Below are 13,104 nucleotides of genomic sequence, written 5' to 3' on the forward strand. Positions count from 1 at the left end.
AAGTTGGTGGATTCAAAAATTTCCTCGCTAAATACACGTAAACTATTCCCTCGTAAATACCACGCAAAGTTTACGTCGTATTTACGAGGAAATAGTTTTTCCTCGTAAAATACTCGTAAAATTACATCCACTTTACGACGAAACAGTTTTGTCGTTACGTTACGAGGAAATAACGATGACTTTAGTTTTTCACGTAAATTCGTCGTAAACTCGACGCAAATTTACGAGGATTGTTTTTCCTCGTTAATTTTCGTCGTTAAGCATGTGTTTTCTTGTAGTGTTTGAAGCAAGAACAGAGTACAAAGATGCGAGAAAACGTAAACGCCATGGTTGAAGCTTTAATTGATTACGTTGTTAACATACATCATCGATTATACCACCATCAGAGATATAGCTTGACATATCTCAAAAGATAGATTGAATCATGAAGATATTGATTAAATACATATTCTTTTTAAAAAAGATTCTGAAAAAACATGATTTATTTTACAAAAAAAAAGTAAAGAACTCAATAAGAGGAAAACGAAGAAGAAAGATATATGGGACCCACTTTATTTTACTTGTTTGTTATGAAGATTTATGATTAAATCTTGTAGTTAGTCAGCGAGTAGTTATAAAATAAAACTAGTTAGTTTAGACAAAAAGAAACTGTTAGAATAAACTGTTTTGGTAGAAGAAAGTGTCTTATTTTATTATAGAAAACTCAAAACTGCCTTATAGTGTAATTATTTCAGCAAAATGAACCTAGTCTCATGTGTCTTCTTCTATTACAATAATTGCTCCCTTTTTTTCTCTCTATAAAAATAGCTATATTATATGGATTGTAAAGGCATTCACTCACACCATTCAGAAGTAACCTAGAGAAGCAAATCATTCGTAGAAAATGGCAGAGGTAGAAACGAAGCAAGAGACAAATGCTGCGACTGAGCCAGAGACACAGGCTGCGACTGAGCTAGAGACAAAGGCTGATAGTATGGTTGGAGAGATTTGGATAGGTGTTGATATCAAAGCTTCTGCAGAGAAGTTCCACCATATGTTCGCTAAAAGGCCACACCACGTGTCCAATGCCACCCCTCGCCACATTGGGGGAGTTGAGCTGCACGAGGGAGAGTGGGACAAAGTCGGAAGCATAGTCTTGTGGAACTACATTCATGGTAATTAATGACAAAATATTTTATATGTAAAGATATCTTCACGAAGATACAAATATTAGTTTTAACGTCAGCGATGAATGCAAGAAAACAATATTTTACTGTTTCACACCAAGCATATGGGTATGTCTTTGATGATAAAAACATTTAACATTTCATCTGTGAACGATTTTTGGGTGCAGAAGGAAAGCCAAAAGTAGCAAAAGATAGGATCGAAGCGGTGGATCCGGAGAAAAATCTGAGAAAGTTCAGGGTCTTAGAGGGAGATGTGTTGAAGGAGTACAAAACCTTCTAGATAACACTCCAAGTAATACTAAATTTTGTGACTCCTATTTCGATCGAGTTTTATTTTGGTTTTTCATCTGAGTCAATATTCTGAAATCTCCTAACAGGTAACACCAAAGCAAGGAGGATCCGGAAGTGTGGCGAGGTGGCACTTGGAGTATGAGAGGATTGATGAGAAGGTAGCTCATCCTGAAACTCTAATTCCATTCTTGGAATCAATGTCCAAAGAGATCGATGAACACCTACTGTCCACAGAGTAGAACGAAGACGTCCTTCTGCTTGTTTTTTTTTTGTAACATACTTCGGTTTGTTTAAAACCCTATATATGTATGTGGTACATGCATGTATATTCAGATTTCTGTATTATATGGAGTAGTAACGTATATGCTATGTTTTATCAAGTTTTTTTTTTTTTTTTTAAAAGAATGTTTTATCAAGTTACAAGTTAGTTACATGTATCTTTCCCTTTTTTGTATGTTGTGTGACAAAATAAATAAAAATCATACTTATGCAGATTTTTTGGGTTTAAATCATACTTATGCTGTAATGCATACATTTTTTTTTGTTATGACTATATACATGGCATTTACAATAGACTGTGTCTCAGGATCTATTTTATTTCATTGAGAGACAAAATATTATAAGGGGAATTAATAATGTCGGAAGTATAATAATTTATTAATTTATAGAATTTACGAATTTATGTTTTTAGATTTTTATATTAGTTAAAACTTATAGATTTGAATTTTTTTCTCTTTTCATTAAATTATTTGATATGTTTTATGTGTGTTGATTCCGTATGATAAAATACAAATGTAATTTTATATTTAATTCAATGAATTAACAACAAAATAATGAAATAAAATAAAATTAAAGATGAAATCATTTAAAAAATAAAATATTTTGTTATGTTTATATAAATATATATATATATATATATATATATATTAATTAATAATTATTAATTTAGTCATATTTTACACTATTCCGATTTGAAACATAAAAAAATATTAATTTATCAAATTATTAATTTATAATTTTAGTGAAATTATATATGTACCTAATATATTAAAATATTCTATGTCATATTTTACATTAGTCTAATTTGAAATATAAAAATTTATTAATTTATAGAGTTTTTAATGTAAACTTTAGAAGCGTTTGAATATCTTATAATGTCGTGATCGGTTAGATAAAATATTGATCAAATTTTACAAAAAAAAAATTGTTTGTTTTTGTTTACCGGTTTTGGAATAAATCTAAATTGTCTCTCAAATGGTTTTTTTTTATCGAAGAAAAACATTATTTCATCAGAGATTATATTTCTCGAGTATATCATTTATAAAATTTATTATAAAACTTGATCTAAACACAATTTCGACTGATCAAAAGCATGTAATGCAAAAGCAAGAAGTGTTTGCAAGTGTTGTGAACTGAGACATGTTGAGTATAAAGACGATTGATGAGACGAATGCGGCTTACCCTAAAACTCTGTTTCAGTTTTTTGAATAATTACTATCCAAATAGATCAAATGAACACCTCTTGTCCAAGGAATAAATAGATTTGTACTGTTTCTTTTTGCATATGCAATTTCTAACCTTTTGAGTTAGCTACGAGCATATCGACACTGTCACCACATTTATTAAACTCAATACAAATCAGTTAACAGTTATGCTTATTTCATGTCTTCTTTCAACGATCCCTTGACCCTATGGAACACTGATCCACTCAATTTGAATCTCAACGTCACCGCTTTCGACATTTCTCAGCTTGAGAACCATGTCTTGGACGATCTTTCCATTACTGAACGCGATCCTGCTCTCTTGAGCCAGGCAATTGTCTGTGCTCGGCTTCACTCTCTTGACCTCGGTTCCATCAGGGAGGTCTTGAAGACCCATTGCTTGAATCTCAAGAAACGGCCTGATGTCTATTTCCGCATCTCCCATCTTGTCATGGGAAGTGAACGTATCTTTATCATAAACTTCCTGTAAGGGAAATACAAAAGAAACCATTCAGAAACTAATAAATTATATTTCAACACGATAAAGAAGTAACTCACGAGAATCACAGGTTGATTATGATCATTGAATGCAAGCGTCAGTTCATCGTTCCACTCAGGGTTACAGTTATTTTCCACACGATGAGTCTTTAATGTCTGAACCAGATTCACAAAGAAAACAAGATATAACAAGAGTTCCTGACTGTTGTATGTAAGAGAGAAACAGAGTGTATTTGTGTGTACCTGAGAACCCATGGTTACAACGACGAAAGGGTCGCTGCTCTGAGAATCTCGACTAACAAGATTCATCCCTCTTTTCACTCGGATCCTAAGAAGTCCCACAAGATCCTCCATGTCTCCTCTGACAGAGCTTTCTCTTCCTCTGATCTGTTTCTTAAAAGAGCACGAGTTGCGGAAGAACGGTTAGGAGCAAGTTATGTTTGTGGCCTCTAAAGTCTGTGACTTTTTCTTTAACCTATGTCTTAGCAAGCATCTTCTGGAGCATCTTTTTGTCCTATACGGATCTTGTTAGTAGTAGTTGAATAGGCTTTCCTTTTGATGTAACATTTCAAAAAGGTATTTTGTATAAAGATAGAAAGTAATCTCATTTATATAAATCTAAAAGATATCAACTTCTATTTTGCATCTTCATGGTCCCTCCCAGGCCGACACTTTCTTAGGTAAGACATGTGTTAGTTTAGTCTATTGGTGGTATTCATGCTATCTTCGTGGATCATAAAAGAGTACAAGAGATAAAGCACCAAAAATATATAGAATCAATGTAGGCTTTCAGAGCCCCACAAGAATTATTCATCAAAACAATGTTCTGCCGAAAATAAAAGAGCATGATTAATGAGAGGTTCTTAGGGTGGAATTCTTGGCAGAATATAAGAACCCGTTTCTTAACTTTAAACTAAAAATGCTAAGAGCCGGCTCTTAAATAAGAGATTTAAGAGCCGGCTCTTAAATAGGAGATTTAAGAGCCGGCTCTTAGTTTTTTTTAGTTAAAAGTTAAGAGACAGATTCTTATATTCCGCTAAGAACCTCACCCTAAGAACCCCCCATTAATCATGCTCTAAGAAACCCAATTAAGTCAGAACATAACAAAAAAAAAGTGAGGGTTTAGATCATAAAAAATATCCCTCCAGGTCTATATATATACTCCTTCCGTTTTTTAATGTAAGTCGTTTTAGAATTGTGCACATAGATTAAGAAAATCATTAATTTTTTTATATTTTCTAAACAAAAACATCATTAATTATTTATCTAACCACAAATCAACCAATAATAAAATAGAAGGTATATTATCATTGGTCATATAACATTAAGTGTTAATAAATTTTACATAAAAAACCGAATACGTCATATAATTTGGAACATAAAAAATTTCTCTAAAATGATTTATATTAAAAAAACGGAGGGAGTATATATATGACTAAGAGTCTACAACAAGCGTGTCGCCAATGGTTGTGAAGTTACAACGATCCCAATCATTCTAGTTGATACGCACCCTAATACGTGAGGTTAAATTAATATATAAGAACAGATTACCTTAGGGTATACGGAAACTTATATAAGACTAGTGCGAATTGTGATACTAGACCAGTGACCTGAATTAATATATCATTTTGCTTCAATTTTATCAATTTAGTTATATCTTCCAATAATTTTTTAAAAACATTATCTCATCAATGGTTTCAAATTGCTAATTAATTAATTTTAAAAAAAATAATACCTTCATCCAGAAAATTGTCAACTTTCACGTACGTATATTACGCGTCTGCATGCAAAAGTATGCACAGAAGATGCTTAAAATATACCTGAACACGCGTTCAAGAGAAAAAAAGAAAGAAAAAAAAACGAATGACTCCAAAAATAACCGAAGCGACAACAGAACATAACAGTTATCTCTTAACATTAATCTCTTGATTTATATACACACCTCTCCTCTGACCAAGAATCACAAATTCGATTCTACTTTTTTTTCATCTTCTTCTTCATCCTCGGCTCCTCCTCTCAGATTCCTGCTTCTCGTTGCGATCGACGAATACCTAAATCTCTTTTCCTCGCTGATTTTGTTTCCATCTCTCTCTCTCTCTCTCTTTTTCTACGTTAAAATATTTTTCTTCGGTGAAGTTTTGTGAATGGTGGAACCTAATCCGATCTGCGATAACTCTAGGCTCTCCCTTCCAATCCAAAGGGCAAGCTTCTTCGTCCCTCTTTCTTCAGACTCTGTTTTCGCATTCGGATCTTGCAAAGAAGGCTGGTACTACCGTTGCCTTGGCATCGACCCGTGAAATTCTCCTTCCCGTTTGACATATATTTTTCTAGCGATTTTTTAATTACTTTTGAAAGATGTTGTACAAGCTGAAGAAGAGAGAGGTGGTTAAGGGAAACCGGATCTTGATCAGCGTTACGTTTCTTGGTAGCCCCGGTCCGATCCGGTTCGTTGCTAACGAAGGAGATCTGGTTGCTGCTGTGATCGACACTGCTCTTAAATGTTACGCTCGAGAAGGTCGGCTTCCCATTCTCGGATCCGACTTCAACGATTTTATTTTCTATTGTCCCATGGTTGGACCAGAAGGTGAGATCAATCTCATCCATTTACATATCCAATTGTTTTTTTTTTTTTTGTGATAGTGTTGAGTTTTTTTTTGTTTTTTTAAAATGTTTGTGCAGCTCTGAGTCCATGGGAAGCGATTGGGTCGTTGGGAGCGAGGAACTTCATGCTGTGTGAGAAGCCAGGGGAAAAGAAGAGGGTGGAGGAAGAAAATGGAAGATCGAGTTTTCCCATTAATGGAGCTAGAAAAAGAAGCTTTAGGGCTTGGATTAACAAATCTTTCAGTCTTAAAGTCACTACTCATTAGACTTCATCGTCTTATGTGTAACCTTGAATGCTCAAGATTATTGGTTTGTGTTTTTGTTATTTGATTTCTTGTTTTGAAAGAACGTTTTGTTGTTAATTCAAGTTTGAAACATTTGTCTTTAATTTGAATTCTAGTTTTGAACTTTTGATTGGTTTCTTGCATATGCCTCAGGAATACAATTTTTCAAGCTCTTTCTTTTGACCTTATGAAAAATTAGTTTATATTACCGAAAATGTGAAGAAAACAAAAATTCAAAACTTTGGTTTAGGCGAAAATTATGGACTTGTCGGTGGTTAAAATGTCATTATCTTATATTTTTTCATATCCAGCAGTAGCTTTCTGGGTTATTGAGATTGCGATTTCGATTAGTAGACTAGGGATTGGAGTTATTATATTTTATCAAAAACGTTGACTGATTTATACATAGTATAATATCAATCAATGAATCGAAAATGTTAGTTGGTACATACTATATATGAAGAAATCAATCAACTATGTTATGTACTTTCATTTTTCAGTATTTTATAAAGACATTGTTATTCTAGTATTATATACTTCATCATCGAGATGTATCCTAATTTCAATAATTATAAACATATAATTTCCCCTTTAAATAGTCCGATTGATTCTTCTAATATAAACACCTAGTATTCATATTTTATGGGATTTAAGAGTCCCCGTCTCATATAAAAATGTAAAAACTGTTGGCAAATAATATCAAGTCAGACGTGTCCTTATGTGAATACATTTATCCAGTAGGTTTGGTCGGCCGATGGGTTAGGAAGTCGATCCTTCTTGACTCTTGCAAAACACCTTGGGGCCATCTTAATATGACTTATTTCTAATGTTTTAATTTAGAAACGGGTTTTGTTTGATAATTTAATTTAATAAAAATCATAAAAGAATAAATCATTTTATTATAGTTTTATGATTGTTTTTTGCATATGTTTTTTGAGATTTATTTTATAATTAAAACTTGTTTTCAAATATAAGTTCAAGTTAATATTTGTATTTTATAATCATGGTGCATAGATGAATTGTTATAAGCTTTGTACATAGGATTAGAGAAAATATTATACCTAAACATTTAAACTGAAGACAACCTGAAATAAGAAATTGAATGAAAAGTAAAAAAGAAATGAAAGTCAAATTCACCAATCGAGTCAATGATAACATTATACATGTTTTATGTACTAATTTAATGTTTTATTAAATAAGTCTTTAAAGTTTTATTTTGCTAGGATTTTTGTTTTAAAAAGAAAAGGTTCTATTTTATAAATCTCTTTTTATTTACAATAAATAAATAATATTAAATACTCTTTTACAGTTTTGTTTAAAATTTTAGAAAAGAAAAATTACTTTCATATAACCTATTACGATTATCTTCTCTTTAGAATTTTAGAAAAAAAATGCTATCAAATAATTATTTTTAGTTATTAATATATAATTTTAAAATTCGTATTAATACTAATTTTATATTTTTTTGTTAATTAAAGAATTTTTAGTATCATGTTCATCATCAAATACTCTTTAAAAATATTATCAAATAAATTTTTACAATTCTCTTTTGGTTAGGACTTAAAAATATGATATAAATTTCTTTTGTTTAGGATTTTTTTTATAAAAAACAAAAACAACTATCAAATATTCTTTTACAGTTTTTAAGATATTAGAAAAGAAAATTAATATGAAATAATCTTTTACAATTATATTTTGTCTAGGATTTAGAAAAATAAAATTTCTATCAAATAATTATTTCCATTAAATATATATATACTTTTAAAAAGTTTCCAATTTCGAAATTCATTTTTTCAATATCATTAATATTTTTACAATTTTTCTTGTTAATTAAATAATTTTACTATCATGTTTATCATTTTTAAAAGTAAAAATTATTATTAAATAAAATTTTACAATTCTCTCTGGTCATGCTTATCATTTTTTATCATTTAAAATCTAATTTTTTTAGTTGACACATGTCACAATCATATCAGGTGAAATATTTGAAATTAATTTTGGTTTATATATTTTTGTAATACAAAATTATTAAAAAGTAAAGTTAGTTAATTATAAAAAAATAAGGTTAATTGTATATTTTTATTTTATTATACTTTTAAAAGGGAAACTAAGTATTTGATAATTATTTTTTCTTTTATATTTTTTTACAGCTATTTTAGTTTTAATAGAAAAATTCTATTAAATTATATATATATTTATTCTTATATAGACGAAGACATCTCACAATATTATCAAATAATCTTTTGCAATTATTTTTTGATTAGAATTTTAAAAAAGGAAAATTACTATTAAATAATATTTATAATTACTTTTTAATAAAATTCGTTTTTGTCAATATGTTAGTATATATATTTTTAATTATGAGATAGATTAACACGTATCACAATCTTAAATATATAATTGCCATGTGTCACGATCATGTTAATTAACAAGTTTGAAGAACTAAGCTTTATATAACAAGATGGTCGAATTTTTTTTTCAAGTTAAATTAGCCGCTGTTTTCTTCTTTGGTCCACAATTTTTTTTGTCAATATTATTGTTTTTCACAACGGTTTATTTGTTATTTTTTTTTAATTTAGTATTATAGAGTTCTGAAGAAGAGTGATGCCTCGAGAGTTCGACGAGAGGTCACACCCAAAACGGACCAACATATTAAGAAAACAAATACAAAAATTAGTAGGTTGAAGTAAAGGTAGGTAACCATACGATTATTTTTTTTTTGTCAGCTGATATTTTATTGATAGAGTTTGAAAACATACACAACGCCCAACAGAAACAGAAAGACCAACAAACAACAAACCCAAATCATAAACTAAGAAACATAAGCCCAACACTGGCCCAACCTAACACACGGGACCAAGAGACAAACGGTGCCGATACATCGAAACGTGTTAAAAACGAACATGGAAAGAGGAAAACATGTTGAAAACGAGCCTCCACCATCTTCACCGACCGAAAGTCATCACCGGACCAACCTAAGCTGCTAACCACTAGAATCAACCGGGAACATGACCACGACCAACGAAAGTTCCAACTGATATGCATGTTGGGCTTCGCTCTAGACACCCTCCGATCATTAAAAAAATTGAAGTAAAATTAAAAAATTCATTCATTAATCAACTGATATGCATGTCAGTTTGAGCCGGGAGGAAGATAGTAAATGATTTAAGCAAAATAAATGTTCGAAGATACGTCCACACATTCAGCTACATCATCAGAGGTAGCGAGGAAGATACATAAATGATATGCAAATAAATGTTTGAAGATACCTCCACACATTTAGCTATAAGAATATACTATGCTAAGACCGGCGCCTTGCGCGGAATGAATATTATATATAAAAAATATTATATATATTAAATATATTTACATATTATGAAATAATAAATATATATTAAATAATTAAAAGTCAGTAACTATTAAATATTTAATTAAATTGGTATGAACATATAAATCAATTTTATTAATCCAAAAAATATGTTCTTATATTTGATAGAATATGTAATTAAATTTAAATGATACTAACATACATAGTATATTTTAGTATATTTTTAATATTAATGTCTATTAAATGATGATTTATACTCATATAGTTTTTTGATCATTTGTATCTTTTATAGAAAAAATTTTAAATTACTGATAACAAAATTTTCATTGTGGGATTAATAGTTTTAGTAACTTATAATTTTAAAAAAAAATAAGTTGTCAATGTTCGTTCAAAATTTTTATCAAAACAATTGTTCAAAGTAAATTTTGAAACTAAAATATCTATGTATTTTATATGGTTTATAGTTTAATTTAAAATGATATATATATATATATATTAATTTTAATAATTAATTAAATTAGGATTTTTACTTATATAATTTTGTAATCATTTGTATTTTGACATGACAAAAATTTTAAACCATGAATCACAAAAATTTAAATTTCAGACTTTTAACAGTTTTAGTAATTTATATGCGTTTTTAAAAATTCAAAATATAACATATACAGAAAAATCTAAATTTTCATTATATGGTTATTGTGGTTGTTTAATTTATTTAATAGTTTAAAATTAAACAAATATGATAGAAGATACACTATTTTTAACAAATATTTATTATTCAAAATCATTAATTGCTATATATACTTTAGCCACATTAGGCAATTCCGTAAATTTTATTTAAAGAAATAATAAAATATATTAATGATGAATTTATTGTTAGTTTAATAAATAGCTTATTATATAATTATGGACCGACATATTTCTCTAATGATTCTAGAATCATCCTAGTGATGACAAGTGGTTACAAAAAGAAGTTGCAATGCTTCTCAAATAATATATAGGGGATTAATACTCCTTCCATTCCCGAAATTAAGATTTTCTAGAATTTATTTTTGTTCCACAAAAATAATTTTTGTATATTTTTAAAGTACTTTTGTATACTTTTGAAAAATATTATTGTGAATATTTGAACTGATTAAATTTATTGGTGAATAGTTATTGGAAAGTGAATTGAAAAATAAATTGTAAATTAAAGTGTAAACATTTATTATATTCTTAATAAACATAAAAACTCTAGAAAATCTTACTTTCGGGAACGAAGATAACATAGTATATCTTAAGTATTCTGTAACTTTGGAAGATTTGAAAACTTCTTAGTTAAAAAACCTTGCCCAAAAAGAGTTCTTCAAGGTTCAACGAACATGAAAAATATTTTAGTAGCCTAAGATCTTTCCACTTGTTTCAACGTTTTCCCATTAGGTCTGACATGTTTAATCTATCTAGGTGCTTTACAAACTATCAAATGTGCTGTCAGCCTGTCAATCATTTTCTCTCTCTATTTGTAGATAGATGAGTGCTTAATAAGATTTGCGCTTTGTTTCTAGTCGTTATGTTTTGTTTCACATTTTCTTTTGTGATGTTTGTTATGTATTGTATTTTTGATTAATGATATTTCTCACTGAGTTAGTTTTTATTTTGTGGTTAAAATTTTTAGGCGTTTCGTATATGTCACGTATATGTCAGTTACGATCACAACATCCTCACAATCTAAATCATGATGAAAGAATTGAGTTATGTAATTTAGAAAATGAGCAATTCGAAGCGTTAATAATTCAACCATCATTGAGTTATTACAATCGTTATTTTGAAAGAGAACCAGTTCAAACCGATGGTGGTTTAGGATGGAGAAATATTTGGCGTCGACTACAAGAAGATGATGTTGCGTGTCTTCAGTTACTACGAATGTCTCTTGGTGTTTTCAGATTTTTGTGTGACATATTGCAATCAAAATATGGTTTACATCCCACTCTAAATGTAAGCATTGAAGAGAGTGTGGCAATGTTTTTGCGAATTTGTGGGCACAATGAAGTTCAAAGAGATGTTGGATTACGGTTTGGACGGACACAAGAGACTAGTGAATATAATTTTTTTGAAATTCTTAGGGCGACAGAGTTACTTGCTTGTGATTATGTTAAGACTCCAATAAGACGAGAACTAAATCAAATTCCTGAAAGGCTGCAAATGGATAGAAGATATTGGCCATATTTTAGTGGATTTGTAGGAGCTACGGATGGAGTTCATGTATGTGTTAAAATGAAGTATGAACTACAAGGAATGTACTGGAATCGACATGATAGGACATCATTTAACATCATGGTGTTATGTGATCTCAATATGTTGTTTACATATGTTTGGAATGGAGCACCCGGATCATGTCACGATACATCAGTTCTCACGAAGGCACAAGACGGTGATTCTGACTTTCCTTTGCCTCCAGGAGACAATTATTATGTAGTTGATTCTGGATATTCTAATAAGCAAGGTTTTTTGGCTCCCTATAGATCTTCTCGGAATGGGGTTATTAGATATCACATGTCTCATTTCAACAATGGTCTTCCTCCTAAGAATAAACATGAACTGTTTAATCGATGTCATGCATCTCTACGTTCCGTTGTTGAAAGGACATTTGGAGTTTGAAAGAAGAAATTGAGGATTTTGAGTGATTTTCCAAGATATGATATTGCAGTTCAAAAAAGAGTGATAACTACTACAATGAGATTACATAATTTTATCAAAATTTCAAATTATTTTGATGAAGATTTTGTTGAAGAAATGGGACATATAAATATCAGCAACGAAGATTCTGAAAGTGATATAAGCGACATGGAGAAAACAAATATGGCTGATGGAGATTGTGGGAACCGAAATTCGCATTGTCGATTTCCGTTTAAATAAGGAAACTAGGAAAACCCTAATTTCCCAGAGGACCCGGATATCTGCTAATTACCACACGTCAAACAATCAGAACACGAGAATAACAACGATAAGAATAAGAAATCGAAAAAGAGAGCAAAGTAGATCTTATTCCGAATCTGCGTATGAGCATTTACAACAAGGTATAAGCCTGAGCTCGAGAGCTGTCGGCGAGATTCCTAGTTCTAGCAACCCTAAGACGGCTAAACCTAATTGAGTCGCAGCTCGAAATAACAAAAACGGAAAATTGCCTAAATTGCTCTAAGTGCTAAGTTTGCTCTGAAAAGTCCTCTCCCATGGTCCTCGCCTAGGACTCCTTATATACTAGCTCCAAAGTCGGTTTACGATTTTACTCTTCTGCCCTTAAGCCGTCATAGCATAAAAATGGAGATATTCCATTTTTTCCGTTCTTCGTAATTATCTTCAAAATTTCGTATTTATCCACGGAAACTTGACATTAATCTTTCCTTGCGAACCAAGCGTAAACCGTCATGCAGCTTACGGGCTGTCGGTTAAGAAATCGTAAGTTGGGCTTCGAGTCA

The 13,104-nt window shown here is 30.4% G+C and overlaps 2 protein-coding genes and 1 pseudogene across 2 annotated transcripts; 2 read left to right on the plus strand and 1 right to left on the minus strand.

Moving 5' to 3' along the window:
• Positions 1-883: 883 nt before the first annotated feature.
• LOC106344542 lies at positions 884-1,696 on the plus strand (annotated as a pseudogene).
• Positions 1,697-2,960: 1,264 nt separating this feature from the next.
• On the minus strand, positions 2,961-3,960 carry LOC106344103 (protein C2-DOMAIN ABA-RELATED 8). The gene is made up of 3 exons (XM_013783487.1): positions 3,680-3,960; positions 3,497-3,592; positions 2,961-3,422 (listed from the first exon to the last, which is right to left on the minus strand). Exons 1-3 carry the CDS (start codon positions 3,788-3,790, stop codon positions 3,147-3,149), a joined length of 483 nt encoding a protein of 160 aa, XP_013638941.1. The 5' UTR covers positions 3,791-3,960; the 3' UTR covers positions 2,961-3,146.
• A 1,308-nt stretch (positions 3,961-5,268) lies between these two features.
• Positions 5,269-6,458, plus strand: LOC106344104 (uncharacterized protein At4g22758-like). Its single transcript, XM_013783488.1, has 2 exons — positions 5,269-6,020; positions 6,116-6,458. The coding sequence occupies exons 1-2, from the start codon at positions 5,792-5,794 to the stop codon at positions 6,301-6,303; spliced, it is 417 nt and encodes a 138-aa protein (XP_013638942.1). The 5' UTR covers positions 5,269-5,791; the 3' UTR covers positions 6,304-6,458.
• The last annotated feature ends 6,646 nt before the right edge of the window (positions 6,459-13,104 follow it).

Source organism: Brassica oleracea, chromosome C5 (assembly GCF_000695525.1).
Source record: "Brassica oleracea var. oleracea cultivar TO1000 chromosome C5, BOL, whole genome shotgun sequence".
NCBI classification, from domain to species: domain Eukaryota; kingdom Viridiplantae; phylum Streptophyta; class Magnoliopsida; order Brassicales; family Brassicaceae; genus Brassica; species Brassica oleracea.